At 42.4% G+C, this 18549-nt stretch overlaps 2 protein-coding genes across 10 annotated transcripts in view; both read right to left on the bottom strand.

Annotated features, from left to right (window-relative positions):
- ARHGEF12 (Rho guanine nucleotide exchange factor 12) overlaps nucleotides 1–7699 on the bottom strand; it is a 126839-nt gene extending 119140 nt beyond the window's left edge. For all 4 annotated transcript variants that reach the window (XM_037505460.1, XM_037505463.2, XM_037505462.2 and 1 more), the window contains exon 1: nucleotides 7304–7699. In XM_037505460.1, coding sequence (XP_037361357.1) covers nucleotides 7304–7335 — 32 coding nt within the window. In that variant the 5' untranslated portion in view covers nucleotides 7336–7699. The remainder of the gene's footprint in view (nucleotides 1–7303) is intronic.
- A 3358-nt stretch (nucleotides 7700–11057) lies between these two features.
- TLCD5 (TLC domain containing 5) lies at nucleotides 11058–18549 on the bottom strand. 6 transcript variants are annotated; one of them, XM_037505456.2, is made up of 3 exons: nucleotides 18493–18549; nucleotides 15876–16075; nucleotides 11058–14284 (listed from the first exon to the last, which is right to left on the bottom strand). In XM_037505456.2, the coding sequence occupies exons 2-3, from the start codon at nucleotides 16072–16074 to the stop codon at nucleotides 13746–13748; spliced, it is 738 nt and encodes a 245-aa protein (XP_037361353.1). In that variant the 5' UTR covers nucleotide 16075; nucleotides 18493–18549; the 3' UTR covers nucleotides 11058–13745. The 6 variants fall into 6 exon arrangements, with proteins under 6 accessions (XP_037361353.1, XP_037361354.1, XP_054549124.1 ...); XM_037505457.2 differs by having other exon boundaries at nucleotides 15876–16050; XM_054693149.1 differs by having other exon boundaries at nucleotides 15876–16117; nucleotides 18493–18535.

Genomic DNA, 18549 nt, shown 5'->3' with positions numbered 1-18549 from the left:
GAACCGCAACGCCACTGTGGAAAGAGCAGCACAGCGGCCATCCGAGGCACCAATCCCAACGCCAGGCTGTGCAGCGAAGAGGAGCAGCCAGCTCACGGGCATGTATCATGTTAATAAAACCATGACACTGCCTTCTGGCAACACCCCCCTCACCCCCCTCAAAAAAAAACCAATTTAGTTATAAAGAAAGTTCGTTTCTCCCTCAAAAAGTTATCGTTAAAATGGCAAAGGTTAGATTAAAAAAAAAAATCAGGAGTATGACAGGCAAGTCTATCAGTATCCTCACCTTTAGTTTTCATCAAAGCAAATACAGGGTTTTGCATTTGGGTGGAAATTTTCTCAATTAACATTATTTTAGTATGCTAGTTAAACTGGTGAAGACATTGGCTCTAGACATTAAGTTCTGTGAACAAGCCTTAAACAATAGTATAAACAAGTTATCTACTCCACTAAGTTAATCCATATAGGATAAAATTTGTTAAAAGTTAGAAGGAATTCTACTCATGACTCTTGTAGTAATTAAACACTTGAATGATTATAGGAGTCAAAAAACTTATTAAAGTAACATTTTACTACAACAGCACGTTTTTACTTAAATTTGAGCAATAGCTGAATATAGTAGTAACCTGCAGATATAAGGAACATGCCTGCACTTTTCATCCTGATCTCAAGGCACTTTACAAACATTAATTTAATACTCTTATCACCTGAGAGGTAGCTGTATACATTATAACCATCTATCCTGCCACTGCAAAATATTAAAATACCCTTTCAGAGGTACTTGCCCAGAGAAAGTCCACCCCAAACAACCAATAAAACCGGAAATAATCTGACAGTGCATGTGCCACCAACAATCTGTGAAAAGATCAGACCTTTACCCACAAGAACCACTTCCTCTGAGTAAACCACAGAGACCATACAGGGCAAACCACAGCATTTCAGATTGTGTCTAGAATACACGCAGATAACACATCCTTTGGAAAGATATGTCTAAGACCATCAAAGGATTTCCTATTTGTACTTAAATGTTTGGGGGGGGGTGTTGGGGGGGGCCTTATTACTCTTCTGACAAGGTACAGCCAATTCTATACTATGTGTCCAATTTCACACAATTTCTTCTGATGCTGTTTGAACCTCTGACTTTTCAACAAAAGGATGATCTTCATTTTCTGAATCCATGGGAAGACCTACAAAATTTACTTTTGATCTCTTAAGTCTATGAACCTAAAGTCGGCATTTAAATGTAATATTTAACCAAAACTGTAATCTCAGGGCAGTATCTTCAGATGTCTACAATAAGCTTTAAAATGTCAAATGAAAAAGCACTGTGACAAGTGGGTAACTAGCTATAAGCATTATAAATAACTAAGCCAGGTCTTCTCATGTATTTTCAATTTCTTTGTGAACTGTTACTCACAGTCCCAAGACAGGAAATCTAATTTTTTCATTGGCCATTAGATTTGCTTGTCTTTCAACACTGGGAAGCCAACCAGGCCTGCCATGTGACTATGATCTCAAAAACCAGGATTCAGCATTTGAATTAGTAAAAGATTCTGTTTTGGTATGAACTGAAACTGTTAGCTGCCCTGGTGCATGCTAATTCAATAAAGTTAACTTATTAGTACATTTCTCCTTTTTCTGAAAGTCAACAATGTATATTTATGCAATTTAGGCAAAACATCTGACCTTTAGCACCATCATGTATTATCACTGCATAATTTAAAAGCTCAAACACTAGGTACTAACTTCATAGACTTTTCACTGAATTAGAAATAGTCTTACAAATGTCCTTTATATAAGGTTATCTTGGTACTCTAGATATCCTAAGTTGAAAAGTAATGTCCTAAACTTCTAAAATCTAAAGTTGATGCAAAAGAACAAAGACAGACCTCTATTTAAATAATTTGAAACTAAGAATCAGTAAAAAAAGGTTTATTAGGAAAATATTCAAGAGCTTGATAACCTTACATATTTTATAATAGTTTGAATATGCACTTTTTCATTCCATTATTGTCATTTATTATTAGTAACAATTTTTACAAATACAAAAGCAAGAGAGTAAAATGTTACTTTTAATTTGAACAACAGTACATTTTACTGAAAAAATACTGCTAAGCAATGCAGGTCTATTTCTTTTCACTACTATAAAAGGAAATAAAAGAAAAAAAGAAAAAAGAAAAAAAAGACATACAATTAAAGGTAAAACTGAAAAAACACAGGAAAAAAAAAAGAGTAACAACTTCCAGATGTATCACACCACACTGCAACTAATATTTTACTTTAAAGCTACAGTCACATTTCTTTATTTACTTATAAGCTCAAAGATGTTTTATCCTCACTTCTGATTTTCAACCAAGGTATTGCTTATTATCTCTGTATGCTACCCTTTTGTCACATCTAACACTTGTTCATTAGAGACACATTCAAAAAAGAATCACTTTGTAAAGACACTTTTTAGAACATGAGTAATTGCTCAAGAAGTTGAAATGGTAATTATGTTGTCTATAAATCTGTTTGTTTTATTTGACTGTGATATTTCCCACATCCATTCTAAAAACTATCTAAAATAAAAGTGAATTAAAATAAGCCTTGAGACTCTTGATAGACAATTTTGAGCTGTGCCTGGAGAAAACTTGAAGGCCTTCTGAATTTAAGTAAAACTGAAGTTAGAATTTGTTGCTCTAGAATATGGATAAAGATAGAAAAACAGAGTATGACATTTTGTACTAGAAGAGCAACTAAGGAAAGAATCATTTTGCACAGGAAAGTACCCGGGGAGACTGAGTAAAACATTAAGCGAGACTGGGTGATTTTTAGACAATGAATCAACATAAAACGTAGAACTTAGCTAAGTTAAGAATAAGGGTGAGGGGAGGGGAAAGGAGGTGGGTAACTGTCTGAACAATTTACAGTCACATAAACAAAAAACAGGAGGAGAGCATTATTTAAGCCTGGTACAGCAAGTATATACAAGTAAAAGGACAACTTAAAAGTATGAGCTAAAGAACAGGAAAAACTTCCTGACTACAAGATCTATCAGATTGTTGTTCAGTCTCCTGAGGAAGTGACGAGAGCTTTATTCTCCAGAGATACTTAAAATTAGAATGGATAAGGTACTAGGAAAGCATCCTGTAAGACAAAAATCCCACTCTGACTTGGTCAGGTTGGAAAGTTACTAAAGGAAAGCAGGACAGGAAAAATTGACACAGACAATCCAGGTTAAAATCTAGGGTCTGTCCTTACATAAGAAACATTTCTAGTAACTTTGTCAAATAATCACTATGTAAGAGTATCTCCAATTACCTCTGGAAAAGCATTAAAATATATTTCTGTTTCTGTGGCCCATAGCAGTTTGGCAAGCAATGCATACCCATTTCTAGATGGCTTTTAGAAGACATTTGTTAACACATTTTGCATGAAATCACGATGCTCCATAGAAAAATATGTAAAATCCACTTTTATGGGTTTCATCAATATTTGTCTCAAATTTCATTTTTTAATCTAAAAATTCAGACTGAGGGCAAAAAAATCCCTATATGTTAATTCAATATTATATACTACATTTTAACACTGGAAACCACCAATGTGTTAAGCAGTACTCCCAAGTTAACATTTTTGTAATGGTTCCAAATAAAGCTCCTCACCATCTCATGAAATAAATGTGATTATCTTGTAAGTGTGTCATTAGCCAGGCAGAATATAGCTCTGTAATGTTAAAATTCTTGTTGGACTGTATGTACTGATTTATATAAAACTGTCCAAGTGAATGTACAATTGCTTACCTGTCTAAATCAGTATTTTTATACTGAAACAACTAAAAGACAACAAAGTTGAAAACAAAACTGGTACTGTGATCCTGATTGATCTCCAACTCCAATTTTGTATTTATTGAATGACTGACTTCACAAGTAAATGTTATAATTTACTTGCAATTGACTTAGGTAACCTTGAAAATGGCACACATACAGTAGGGTTTTGTTTTTTCATCAAAACCACTATATGGCAATGTTGGCAGAAAAAGTATCATGAGTGAAAATGCTAATTACTGGGTATATACATATAAAGTGATAGGTTTCCAGACTCCTTTAAAAGCCTGCATTAGTTAAACATGCTAAAGCTGAACTCAGTGCGAAGAAAATGCCAATACATCAAAAACCTGTTTATCTATAAATCAAAAAAAAAAAAAAAAAAAAAAACCACCCATAGATAAGACAAAGGTCCATTTATTTCAAGGAAGATCCTTATTACAAAATCCGATTGGTGTTATCCCTGAAAATTCACTGTTCCAGAATCTAGCATGAATTCACTTATTGATTCCACTGAAAGAGCATTCTCTCTTCTACTCTATCTCTCAGAAATTCCAATTGTCCTAATGCCCTAAATTCTCAGTGACAGAACACAGTTATCCATGAAGACTAGAAATAAATAGGACACATTTTAGGACTGAATGCACTATCAATGCAAACTGAAAAGCAGAAATCAGGTATACCCAGCATTTTTCAAGTGCTATAGCTGAAAACTATAACTCCAGGTCTCCCAGAAGTTATAAAGCAAGAGACTGGGTAGCTCATAAACCACTCAGATTTTTTTAAGCTGTTCAGATATATTACCAAACAAGCTAACAAAAACCAGTAGTTACTAAGAACACAGTTTGGGTTTTAAATTGATGACTACATCAATTCAAGTAAGGAAAGTCTGCAGACTAGAAGGTGAAAAGCAGAGTAAATGAATGTGTTAATTTAACTGCAAAATAATAACAGGATATAAGAGAGTTCTGAGTATCCAAAATGACCAATCAGAGCCTAAACATAGCTGAATTCCATCCCAGCCCCAGCATGTCCCTAACACAAGAATAAAACCCTTCTTATCTTGTTCAGCCATGTGTCGCCTGCCACAAACTGCAAAACAGAACAACGCCCAAAACCAGCTAGTCTGATTTCAACTGAAGACAGACAGACTCTGTAGTCAGAAGCACCACAATGAAAGAACTCTAACTCACACAGCTGGGCTGGTGGGCCTGAACACTCTACAAAACAAAGCCATACCACATACAGTACTTCAAACTTGAAAGGATCTTTAAAAAGCTACACTGGCATGGTTAATTTGCCAATAGCCCTAAAACCAGCAAAATATACCTATACTACACTGGAGTTAGCGAGAAAAGAGAGATGGACGAGGGTAGGTAGAGCTAAGAAGCAAGGAACTATTCGATACTCAACTTTGTTAAAGCATCCTGACATAGAAATATTAAGCCAGTAGCTCCAGATTTCATCCTAACATACACTCTTATCAACTACTTTTCCAAAGAACAAATCACTGCTTCATATTTACTCAGTAAGATACAGAATAAAGTAGTAGTGGTTACTTAAGAATACTTCTTGTTTAAAAAAAAAAAAGCTAGTAGTAAATATCTAACACACAGGTGCTCCTACTCCGTAGTACTTATTAAATGGTTTTTAAGAGTTTTTTTTTTTTATTTTAAAATTTAAAATCAGGCAGCACCTAAACCAATTTAAGGATATTAATACCCAAACCAATCTGGAGATTTTCTTTTACTTAGAATACTCATCCTTTAATCCCGGCGTCAAGCACAGTGCCTGGCACTGCATTATAAGTACATATAGGTATTATATACTTAACATCTCATCTAAATTATAAAAAGGACACAAAACCCAAAATTTTATATCAAGATACTGGAAACAGAAAGAAAGGTCACTGCTTAGGGGCTTTTGGGGGACTTTTACGTGAAATAAGTTTTGTATATTTTTGTTTTGTTTCTACAAAACTGAACACCCTTGTATTCAATGAAAACTACCAATCCTATGTTAATTCCTAATAAGACTTCTTGTCTACAGACTCAATAGAAAGGGCAAGAACTGAATGAACAGGGAAAACAATTACCCATACATCCATGAAGTGATTTCTCAGAAGCAAAACACACTGAAAGAAAAAAAGAATGGGGATCACTAGAATAAATCAGGATGAGCAATGTTGTTACTCATGTTAAGTGTACTGAGACAAGGTGAAAATTATTTGACTGAAAATTAAAAGGCACTGTAAAAACACATGAAGAATAAATATAGTTTAAATATTTAATGGAATCTTTTAGGCGAACATTCACGTGACAGTGGAAAAGCATCAACAGGAAGAGGAAGTTGGGTTTCTGGAGTAGCTGTTATGGTATGATAATGGAATTTGGCCCTTTTAAAATCAACAAATAAGTCTTACAATTGGGTGAAACTCTCTTATTAGGAAATTGAACTACTTGTGCAGCCGTGTTATAACTACGCTTTTCATCAAAGTGCTTTTTTTGGCCCCCTAATTCAGTTATTTCATCTCTTTTTAAGTGACGTACTAGTTTGAAAGTTGACTGAAAAAAAAAAAAACCAAGAAGCCAGCTAAAATTTGGGACCAAGAGAAAATGTCATCATTAAACTGAGAAATAAAATGTGGTAAAGGAGTGAATATGTGTTTATCGCTTAACCTAACAGTCAAAAGCATTACTCTAAAGGCTAAGGTTCTGCCACTTAAAGCACAAATGGTCTAGCTCAATTCACCAACTACCACCAGGCATCTTGGATAAGCACTGCAAAGGACTCACAGAACTCAGCAAATTTACCTGCCACACTTGTACTACAAAAGTCCCTTCGGGTTTATTCTCAAATGTTTCTGGAAAATGAAATTTGAAAATACCCTAATAAAAATCAAGCCCTATGTCTTCCCCCTTATTAGTTTTAAAGCTCCTCGATATTGCTTCAGCAAGCGCCTGGGATGCTGCTAATGTCAACATTCTGGAAAATTATTAGACAATAATTAAACACTCTACAGGTCAACAGTTGAAAGAGATAAAGTTCATAAACCATCACGCACAATCTCAAAATGAAGTTCACAGCTAGACATTCCTAAGATGTAACGGTGTCTACAGAAAGACAGGCCAGGAGTAAAACTGATGAAGCACCAATAACCCAGCCGACTTCGGGCATTGACCTTCACCCAAAATGACCTTCCTCTGGTTCCAAGATTAAGTCCTGAATCCTAATGCACCCCACAGACAGGAAACCAGCCGAGGTCTGACCAGCCCCTCCTCGAGAAAAGTTTCTCTGCAGGGAAAAAAAGCTCCATTTTCAAATTCAATCAACCGGGTGACTTGGCAGCAGCCCTAGACTCACTGCAGAGCTCGAGACAACCCCCTTTCCGAATGCCAGTCAACTTCACTGGGCACAGGCAAGGAGCACCCCAGACTCCCGCGAGGTCGGGCCCAACCCAAGGAGGCTAATGAGCGAAGGGGGCGCTTCATACCCACCTGTCGGTGATAGTAGACTGTGTGCCACTCATTGGGGCCCTTGGCGAGAGGTCCTCCTTTTATCCAACTTGCATTTTACAGGAACACCTCCACCCCACCCCCCGTGCTCTGGGATCAGGCCCGACTCCGCAGGGGACACAAAAGTCCAACTCAAAACTCCATTCAGTCATCTAGAACGTCCGACGGGAAGAGGTCAAGGAGAGGGGCTGGGAACTGGAGCAAAACGAGTGATCTCCCAAAACAAACCGAGCAAGTCTGCCAGCAGGCGCGTTCTGGAGCCAGAGCTCAACCCTCCACCAGGCACGGGGAGCAAACTCGGTGGCCGAGGGCCGGCGGCCCGGGCGGGATCAGCTGGGGGCTGGGTGCCGGCTCCTCCTCCGCAGTCTCGGGGGCCTGCGAGTCCCCGCCGCGGCGGGGCCGGGCCCTCTGGTCCCCGCGCTCTATCTGGGGCTGCCGGGCGCTCGTGGCCGCAGCGTCGGCCGCGTCTCGGGCCGTCCCGCGCCGGGCTCGCGCGGCTCCATGTCCCAGGGCCCGGGCCCCCTCCTGAGCCTCCTCGCCGCCCCCACCAGGCTCTGGGCGCCGGGCCGAGCGCCGGGGGAGGGGTCCCGCGGCCGGAGGTGACAGGAACCGGGTCTCTCAGCGCCGCGGGCAGCTCCCCATCCCTCAGAGGCCCGGACGCTTCCGCAGTGGGCAGAGGCGGCGGCGGCTCCTCCCCGACGCTCCGGTGGGCGGTGGTTCCCGCGAGGGGCGGGAGGTTCCCGTCGGGCCCGGCCTGAGGCACCGGCCCGGGCGGCCGGCGGTGACGGCGACTCGGCGCGCCGGGCAGGCTCCCGGGGGCTCGGGCCGCGGCGGGAGCGCGCGCGGCGGGTGGAGGAGGCCCCGGCGCTGGGGGGCCGCGCGACAATCGCCGGCGCGCGCGCGCAGGTTCCGGTTCCGGTTCTGCCTCCCCGGCCCCAGCCGCGTCCAGCACGAGCGAGCTCGTCCCCTCCCTTCCCCTCCCCTCCCCCGCCGACTTTTTGGGCCTCCTCCCCTCTGACTTCGCGAAGCCGCCTCACCCGGGATCCCTCCGCGGCGCGCGGGGCCGCCGCGCCGCCCGCGCCGCCCTCAGCCCGCGCCCCCGCCGGCCGTCCCCGGCGCCTTCGGCGGGCGGGCGCCTCCCGCGCGCGGACCACTCCGCCGAGGCCGCGGCGGGGGCGGTTGGGGGGGCAAAAAGTAGTTCTGAGGGGCGGAGGGAAGTGGGCACCGTCCAGGCGGGAGTCCCACCCACAGACCCACCATGGCCCCCCGGGTCGGGGGATACCCGCGATCTGGTGTTTGGTTCTACCTTACATTTACCAGAGGCCGCCAAGGAGCGCCCCCCCCCACCCCAACCCGGGGGACTCCGGGATGGAGGCCCCTTGGAAATGACCGCCCCCTTGTCCTGGAAACTTTCCTTCCTTAAGGGAATGTACTTGTTCTCCTTATTTTCTGCGAACAGGTATAGACTTTATGACCGAGGCGAGCACACTCTGGTCCAAGGGCCGGGGCACCGTCCCTCTCCTCGGAGGCAACTCGCAAGAGGTTTTGGCCTCAGCCGCTCACCTGGGCACCTGCTGGGCTCATCCCCCGACAGGAGCCGCCGCGCACTTGTCCTGGCTGCCAGGGGAGGGCTGGAGGAGGACGGAGGTGTTTAGGCCTGGGGAGAGAGCCCGGGAATTGGAGCCAGGATTTCTTGTTATATTGATTTTTTTTTTATTTTTTTTTTTTTAGGCTGCTTCTGCCTTGGCAAAATGAAATGTATAATTTGCCAAATTGAGAAAGCATGGTGCTTTCCACGGCGACTTAACAAGCTTGCTGTGGAAGAAAATGGGAGAAAATAAAGTGCATTTATCCAGTAAATAGCAATACAGTTCTCTCTGCACAGCTCTCAAATTTTGCTCCGTTGTTTCCTATCTACCCGGAGATAGATTTAGATACCCCTCTCGTTTGAGGATCACGTTATTCGATATTGTAGCAATATAGGTAGCGCATACAGTATCTTTCTTCAATTCCGCCAGCAAACATCTAAAGTGGCTATTCCTGGATGCAAATGTCTTCAGATTATTGAAGCCAAACCTGTATTTTGGGTAAGGGACTTCCGCCTTTTTTTTTTTTTATGGAAATCAAGCGGCAAAGCAAATCTAATAAAAGTGGATGTGGAGGAAACAATGACCTCAGCAATGCTGTTTCTAAGTCAATCCGCAACAGTTCACGAAAGGATCATTATCCCTTAATAGATGCATGAGCTAACACTGACGTTAGAAGAGGGTAAAAAAAAAAAGAGATAAACAGAGGCCAAAGATGACTCTTTAATGCTTGATTTTTTTTTTTTTTAAGTTCAGGGCACAGCCAGCTAATTTTGTAATGTTTATTTTGGGTAAGAATAGCAGCAGATAAGGGTTCCAAACCTCTTTCCTAAGGATCAGACCAGGACACATTGCCACCTGCTGGTATATCCTGGCATAACAATTCTATCCTGAAAAATACGCTGCGTATTTTCTGTAACTGGGAAGAGCTCCATCCATCTCCATACAATGACCAAAATGCAAATTTTATCCCCAAATTTATATCTTCCTTAAACATACTAAGCGTCTGTTTGCCCTATTCGAGTACTTTTACCTGAAGGTATTAAAATAATCGGACCCAATGACTCATCAAATCATGCATTTTTAAAATGAGCTGTTCCTCTCTTCCTTTTAAAAATGCCCCAATACTTGAGCTTCAGGAATAAAACAAACTGGGAAAGTTTCCTAAATCACCTTCTCTTCCTTGCATACAAAACCTCTTGGCAGGCTGCTTTCAAGATCTTTCCAAAATTCAGCAGACCCAAAGTCCTAGCTGTGAGCAAAGAAGGCTTTTGCTGTGGGAAAGCTTCAGCAGATGCTAAGCAAAGGATTTAATTAAGCCAGTTGTTATTCATTCTAGAACATTTTTTAAGGGTGAAAATCTCTATATTCACCCACAAATCTTAAATCTAGCTAGAACACACTCCCCAGGGTCTTCACCTGGAAAAAATGGTAGCAGTGACCCTACACACTGAGGTTTTCAAAAGGGATTTAATTAAACCCCATTCTCTCAAAGCGCTTACATTGAATACCTGCCATGTGTCCAACATCATTTTCTGAAATTGGAAGTACAATTCTAGAGACCTGAAGGCCCTGTCTTCAGAGTCCAGACACTGAATCCTTTTTTTTTTTTAAGAGTTATTTATGCATACAAGAACTGGCATACAGGCCAGAGGTGCGGGGGGGTGAGAGGATTCACCAGAGACAGAGTGGGGAACAGAACAGGAGGATTGCCTGAAATACACTGCTGAGGGGAGCAGCAGGCAAGTCAGGAGAGGTCTGCTGCACCATGTGGGTAGCTCCCTGGCCGGGGATCGAACTCATGCTGCAGTGGCTATGGATAGCTTCACAGGTTGTGTCTTAACCCCCTGTGCCACGAGGGAGGTCCAGACACTGAATCCTTTTCAAGGCAACTGCCACACAGGCAAAATGAGAATGAAAGTAATTCTTCCTCTCTCTCTTTTGGCAAACTATTTTCCACATGTAGATTGTTGCCCCCACCCCACCCCCCAAGTAAATATTAGGAATGGCTGATGATAAGTAGCAGAGAAGAGGTATTTTACTGATAAGTAGAAATATGGGATAACATTTCTACAGGCCAAAAGTTTTTTTTTTTTTTTTTAACTTCTTGGCAAAACCATAACAAAAATAGAAATGCAGAGTCTGGATTGATAAAAAGTTGTTTATTTTTATAAAATATCATACAAATCTTCTTGAAATATAAATCCTTCAGTGTTAGTAATTATTACATAGTAATCCAAATGCAAATGAGTACTTCATTTTGTCTTATCCTATCACATATGAATTAGCCCTTCATTTACCTGTGATGTAAAAAGTCAGCATCTTAACTGCTGAGTCATCTTCATTTCACATTTTTCTCTCTGAGAGATTCCTTCATATTAGATACATCAAGAAAAGCTGAAAGAAGGGATTCTCTTTCCCTTATCATGGTTCAGTTTTCTTAAAATTAAAAGAACCTATGTGCTTTCTCAGGAGAGGACCCCCAAACAGCAAGATCTGCAGTCCCTTCTCTTCTAAGGAATAAGGAGCAAAGAATTGGTACCAGATGAAGCCTATTCATTTGTCTGGTATGGAACAGGTTGCACTGTGCCAAAATCCGAGAGCCAGCTTTTTCTTTTGCTCTTTTTTAGCTCCTGTGCCAAGCTACTCTTTTTCACTAGGCTTTTGCTAAAATCAGCATTCCTCAGCATCCTACTTTGACCACAGTTTTGTTGGAAAGAAGCTAACCAGCCTTTTAGGGACACTGATCATAGGGAGACAAGAGATGGAGCTGATGCTGTCAGACTATTTCCATGTCCAGCAAAACTCTTTAACCAAATGTCAGTCCTTTGAAAAGATCTACTGTTAAAATGCCTGTAAAACTGCTTTTCCCACAGCAATTCTGAATTTCTGCGGTTGCAACCACTCCCTCATGTCTGGCCAAAGACCACTCATTAGGTTAGTATTACCAGTGACCAGAGAATGGGCTGACACTTCCTACTGACCTTCAGACTTGACTTCGATGGCCCCACACACTTGCCCACCCACTGAGCTAATCAGTCACCACTGGGCTGACATCACCAAACCAACACTAACAAATATGTAAATGTATAATACTTTGTGTTATTTTTTTTTCATCAAAGCCCCACATGAAAAAAAACCCATACATCAAATGCCATATAATCTCTTTCTGAAATATGGCATATTTCATTCATTCACAACAGGGTTGAAACTGAGGCAAAGAGTAAACAAGGGACTTGCCCAAAGGGTCTGGCAAGTGAGTAGCAAAGCCAGTGAAAAGAACCCAGGAATTCTTGATTCTTAACCCCTTGGTTTAACATTCTTGCTCTTCGTAAGTGAGATTTAGAGACTATCATACTAAGAAATATTTTTTTCCTTCCATGACCAGTCTTGTCCTACTACCTTGTCCATAGTGAGTGAGATCTTTTTCAGAGAAAAAGAAAAAATAGTAAGAGGACTTAAAAGAAGTGTGTCTAAAATGGAAAAGAAAAAAATTAGCCTTGTCACCCTGAGGCCAGAACTCGCCGTAGTCTTTGGTGCTAGTTTGCAGAATGTATAGTAGAACTGAAACCTGAACTGCCATCTCAAGCACAGTGGAATCCACATGGTAAATCCCTATGGAATTTAGTCACAGCCTCTCATGCCTAGGAGATTAATGCACAAAAGCCCTGAGAACTGGCATCGTTTTCCTGGTGGGGCAGAACCCAAACAGGACTCAGTAACTCTGCCCACACCTCATTCATCTTGCACCCTAGACTGATGGTTTTTGTGCAGAAAAGAATTAACATAGCAGGCCTGAACTGCTATCCTCGGAAAGGGCTGCTTGGAAGGTCGGCTCTTGGTGGCATCTGGAAACTTAGATTTTGGGAGGGCTCCCCACATTAGCTGATTGATGACCAGTCTGCTGAGCCTAAATTGTTTGTGCAAACAATGTGGTTTATGCTGAACACCCACTTTCCTTCTGGGAGTCAGGAATTTTACTATGTGCCAGCCAGAGGCTGCCTACAGGACCAGCCCCCGATAAAAACCTTGGGTCTCTAATGAGCATTCTTGGTCGACCACATTTCACACATGTTGTCACAAATCATTGCTAGAGGGATGAAGCACACACTGTGTGATCTCACTGGGAGAGGATTCAAAAAACTCAGGCCTGGTTTCCCCTGGACTCTGCCCCAGGTGCCTTTTCCCTTTGATATTTCTTTGTATCCTTCCGCTGTAATAAATCAGAGTCCGGGAGACCCCTGACAGTTGGCATTGGGGGGCCCCACCAATGACACAGTTTTACCCCTATCCTTCTCTCATCCCTTTATCCCCCCCTTGGTTTAAGCAGATCCAAATCCCTGAGCAAATGCTCAGAATGCCAAAGAGATCTATTTTCCTGGAAGCTCCTTTTTTTTATAGTAAATGGGATGAATTTGTTTAAACTGTCCCATGAAGAGCAGAATCTACTGAAGGCATCATTTCTCAAGGGAACAAGGAAGAAATAGTGCTCATCTTTCTCAAGTCCCTTTTTAAGCTGCCTGAACATCGAGCCTCCCAGGACAAGAGAGCCCAGAAACACCACACACTAACAGGAATGCAGGAGTGCTCACCTCACAGCTCTTATTCACAGCCACCACTGAGTAGTCTTACTTTCTGTATCTGTGCCCTGGAGACGTTAGCAATTTAATACCGGCACATGCTCTGCTCCAAGGCTGACCAAACTTATCAATACATTAAACCAGCCCCCCTTTTTTTGATACCTAAGTTTGTTACAAGGGTGATTCCTTAACAGCTGTATTCCCAGTCTGGTTTCCATGGCTGACTTAACCCAATCCATTATCTGGCGCAACCCTTGTCTAGTGCGTCTTGAGATGTCCATTATGTGTTAGCTGCCGCTCCTCGCTCCACCTGCTTCTCCAGGCATGGTACTTCTTGATGCTTTTCTTCCATGCAAAGCGCCAGATGCTAACCATGAAACACCAAGACACGGCATACATTGCTATTCCCCCAACCTTCACAAACCACTTGGGCTTAGGTGAGACCATTTCACAGAAGAGGAGGCGGGCTCCCACGCCAATCCTCACTCCGGTGAACAGGGCTACAAAGAGGAAGTCCACCACGTCTCCAGTGAAACTGTGGTAGCGCCCTGTTTCACGGAGAAACCAGCGCATCTGTAGCAAGGGGTTGGTAATCTCACTTCCAAAAAGGACCGCATTGACCTCTGTGCCTGACTCACCCAGCACCAGGGCCATGATGATGCCCAGGATGCTCAGTGTGTGGTGAGCCAGCATCAGGGCACCCTCGGACTGGAAGTAGATGCACCAGCTCAAGTCGAAGATGAAGTAGCCCAAGGTGAGACATAAAACGTGCACTTGGAGAGGTGTATTGGGTGAGCCTGAAATAAACCAAGACAAAAGCAAACTGAGTGACCAGGAACTGAGCTGTCCGGCATAGGGATCCTATGTTGTCTTTCAAACCATTTTGAATCACTGAAAGTAAAATCAATGATAGATACATGAGTCTTAGTGATAACCTATTTTAGACTGAAATCTAAAATGTAGGTCTTTATCAAACCAAGCAATGTTACAGGACCCAGGAAATGCTCTTCTGATGAGTCAAATCTTAAGGAGTGATTGGGGCACCAGCAACAGTGTCTTCTGTTGATAGCACCATTCAAGCGAACTGTTTTGTTTTTTCAATGAATATTCTGCACAATTTCTTCCTTTCTTTCTTTCTCTTTCCCAGCTAGTGGTCTGTTTCTGCACTCTATTTTTTCTTCCCATTAATGGCTTAGATTAATGGACCCTGGTTGGCCCTACCCACCTTGAAAGCAGACTCTGGAAAGAAACCCATAATTGAATATGTTCCCAGTCCAAGAAGATAAGGTACAGAGACTTGACATGTTTGAATCTATTAAGAACCTTCATATAAAACACAAAGCTTAAGAATTATATTTGTATTTGCTTGACAGTTGGGGGGAAAACTTTGAAGCTTTATATGGGCATCTAAGGAAATTTTTTAAAAAAGAATCTAAAGTAATTTTTAAAAATAGTATTTTAAGGGACTTATGAACTGAATTATATCCCCCTAAATTCAAATTTTGAACTTCCAACTCCCCAGTACACCAGAATGTGACTGTATTTGGGAGCAAGGCCACTACAGAGGTAATTAAGTTAAAACGAGGTATTCAGTGTGGGCCCTAATCCAATATGACTGGTGAATATGACTTAAAGAAAAAGATTAGGATATTGACAGGCATGAAGGGAAGATTCTGTTAGGACATAGCAAGAAAGCAGCCAAAGGAGCTAAGCCTGAGAAGAAACCAGCTGGGATTGACCTTGATCCTGAACTTCTAAACTCTAGAATGGTGAGGAAATTAATTTCTGTTGTTTAAAATACCCATTCTGTGGTATATTGTCATGGTAGTCCCAGTAAACTCACTCAGGGGGATATAATTTTTGCATTCTGAGGAATACCTGCACATCTAGCAACTTAGAAATTAATATAGCTGCCAGAAATAAGAGGCATTTGTTAAGTACATGATGGAAAATGCATATAGCACAATAGCATATAACAATTTAAAAGGACAGAGAAGGTCCATTTATATAGACATCAGATGATGACACATTTTGAATATAATCAAGTAAGAATTGCAGTGTGCCAAGAGATTTGTATAACACAATTCATTTGTGTCTGGGAGTGAAGGAGGAAGATATAGATATTGGTTTCATGTTATGTATGTTTTGGTGGATTTACAATGTAATAAGCATTTATATTCTGTTTTAAAAGTAGAGCATTATGAAAAGTGCAAGTGGGGGTATATACAACATCAGCATTAACAATGAAGAAGACTCTCTCTACAAATTATAATATTAACTACTCCAATATTCTTCAATATAGTTCAGATTCTGTGAAAAAGTCCCATCCTTTTCAGACTACCCCCAAACCATTCCCTCAGGGGAAATCCTCTAATATCTCCCACCTACCTGGGTGGGTAAAAGGCCAAGGGCCATCAATGAAGCCAATATAAGCGGAGAGGCCTATAGAGAGGACTCCATGGGTGAAGGTAACCAGCCGGCAGCTCCACTCATAGCTTCGGTGCTTATTCAGGCAGCAGAAAGAACTGTAGAGCGAGAGCCAGCCCCCCAGGCTGCACAGCACCTGCAGACACAGAGCTAATGCCATCCTATGACGAAAAGACCGAAACCAGAAAAACAAAGGATGCACCCTAAGAAAATAACATCGGGTCATTACGTGTGTATTTCTATTATAGAATAGCACAAACATACTGCCTTCGCTTCTTATCTGCTGCACAGCCAAGAATCTTCCATGTAAGTGTGGCTGCGAGCTGACTCCCTGGTCCTTAGAGATAACACATCAACTGGTGAACTGAAAACCAGGAAGTGCATTCCGAGTTAGTAGTCTAATTAACATATTATTCCAATGTGTAAATGTCAGTGACAACCTCACAGCCACGGCTGACCTTGACAACTGTACATGAGTAGTGTAATACATGTATTAGACAATGTGTTCACGTTTCAAAAATCTCAATAAGAAGTTCTGCTGAAAAACACCCTCACCACTTGGGGCTCTGCTTGAGGTCAAGTGGCACACAGCAGTTTAATGTGTTTTTTTTTTTTTTTTTTTTTTTTTTTTATTTTAATGTGGTTTTAAGCTGACACTAAACTGAGCTGAAATTTGGATTTGAGTCACAGGTTCATCAGTCAATCTAAAGTTGAGGTTAACCTAAGCATAGAACTAAAAAAGATAGCTTGGAAGGGAAAAGTTAAATGAAATAAAAACTTTAGTTCGATTCAGTTCTGATAGCCAACTCAAAGACTGACCGTGGGGAAGCAGAAGGATTTTGAGGTACAAAAGAGTTTTTGTTAAGATAAAAAATATCTTAAAGGCAGTTACTTAGTTGTAAGTGCAACAGCGTCAGAAAACTACTTTAAAATTTTTACTGGTGACAAACATAGCAGGATAAGGAAGACTCTAACATTTGGTCATACCGGCCTAAAATCTAAAAATAATCACGATATTATTAATATTCATTAGCTCCTCTATTGAAAGAACAAATAAAAAAGTCAAAAACATTTCAGATATCTGCCTCATCTCAGCAGGAATTTTCTGCATGGCTACACTCCTTGCTTAACCCTCTTCTAACAAGTGAAATAGAATCTGTGGAACAACACCCTTCAATACACAAGCCACTCCCAGGAATGCTATCCAAATAGGGTTTTATGAAGGTCAAGTTCTGCAAAACTTTCATCTAAAATCAGATTTCCGGGTCTCCCTTGGTGGCACAGCGGTTGAGCGCTGGGCTGTGAAGCTGCCTGCAGTCTCTGCAGCGCTGGTTTGATCCCCAGCCGCAGGGCGAGGGTCCCACATGGCATGCAGACCTCTCCTGCCGCCCGCTGCTCCCCTCAGCAGTGTATTTAGTCAGTCTGCCTGTTCTGCTCTCCCCTCTGGCTCTGGTGAAATCTCTCACCCTCCCATGCTGCTGACTGTACCCAGTGCTTGTATAAATAAATAAATAAATAAATAAATAAATAAATAATAAATAAATAAATAAATAAATCTTTTTAAAAAATAAATAAATAAAAAATAAAATCAGATTTCCATTCAAGAAAACAGTAGTTGTGAATCACAAATCCAAGTTCCAATTCTGTCTCAGCTCTAAAGAGCGCAGAGTGTGAGGGTGGGTAAATTAACTTCTTGAGCCTCCCCATTTAAAAAAGGAAAAAAGGAAGGAAAGAAAAAAGAAAGGAAGGAGAGGGAGAGAAGAAAGAGCATTGAAAAACTCTATAATCGGGCCCCAGTTCTGACAAGGAGTTCTGAGATAAATTTTGCAAAACATCTAGGTCAATTTTCAGCGCAAGGACCAGAAATACCAAGTACCCAGAATGAAAAGAACCGTCTTCTCTTTCCTTTTAAAGGCCAGGGTCACCGGGCAGTAATGCGGATCAGCTCATTTGGATACACCGATTAGTATTTTTAGAGTCCTCTTTCCTGAATCCTAATTCCCTGGCAGAACACAGAAAACAGTAGCCCATTTACAAACACTCAAGTAATAAACATTTGTAAATGGCAGCTACAATTCTGTGACCTTGGGGAAGTCACTCCATTTCTGGGTTTCTGCTTTTCACTCGCGGGTTAAAGCAATGGCAGGGGATTTAGATGGCACTTCCAGCTCCGAATTCCAAGACTCCTGTCCTTCTCCCTCCAGTTTCAGGGCCAGATTCGGGGGGAGGAGCGCGGGGCGGGCCCACCTGGCTCTGGGTCCCCGAGCAGGCGTGGCTGGGCTTGCAGCACCCGCTCCTCTCAGGCACCGGGCGCGCATCGCCCTGGGATGTGCCTACCAACTGCCGGCCACGCCCGATTCAGGTGCACCCGCGCCGGACCTGTGTGCAGGGATCAGATCCGGCACCCGAGCCCCTAGCGGAAAGGCCTCCAGCGCCCGAGGCCCGAGGAGGTCCCCTCCGCTTAGATGTCAGGCCAAGCCATCTGCCCGCTCCTTCCCCACCTGCAGGGCCGGCAGGCCACGCGCATCCGGAGCTCAATCCGCCCGCGGGAGCAGGGCGATTCGCGCCACGCTATTACCTGGCCGAGAGCCTCGGGAAGCCTCGGCGCCCTGGCCCCAGAGCTCAGGGCCCGGAT

This window comes from Talpa occidentalis, unplaced genomic scaffold (assembly GCF_014898055.3).
Source record: "Talpa occidentalis isolate TD23 unplaced genomic scaffold, MPIMG_talOcc4v2.1 talOcc4.12, whole genome shotgun sequence".
Classification (NCBI taxonomy): Eukaryota; Metazoa; Chordata; class Mammalia; order Eulipotyphla; family Talpidae; genus Talpa; species Talpa occidentalis.
The sequence above is the reverse complement of the archived record's forward strand: the minus strand, read 5'-3'. Positions and strand labels throughout refer to the sequence as shown.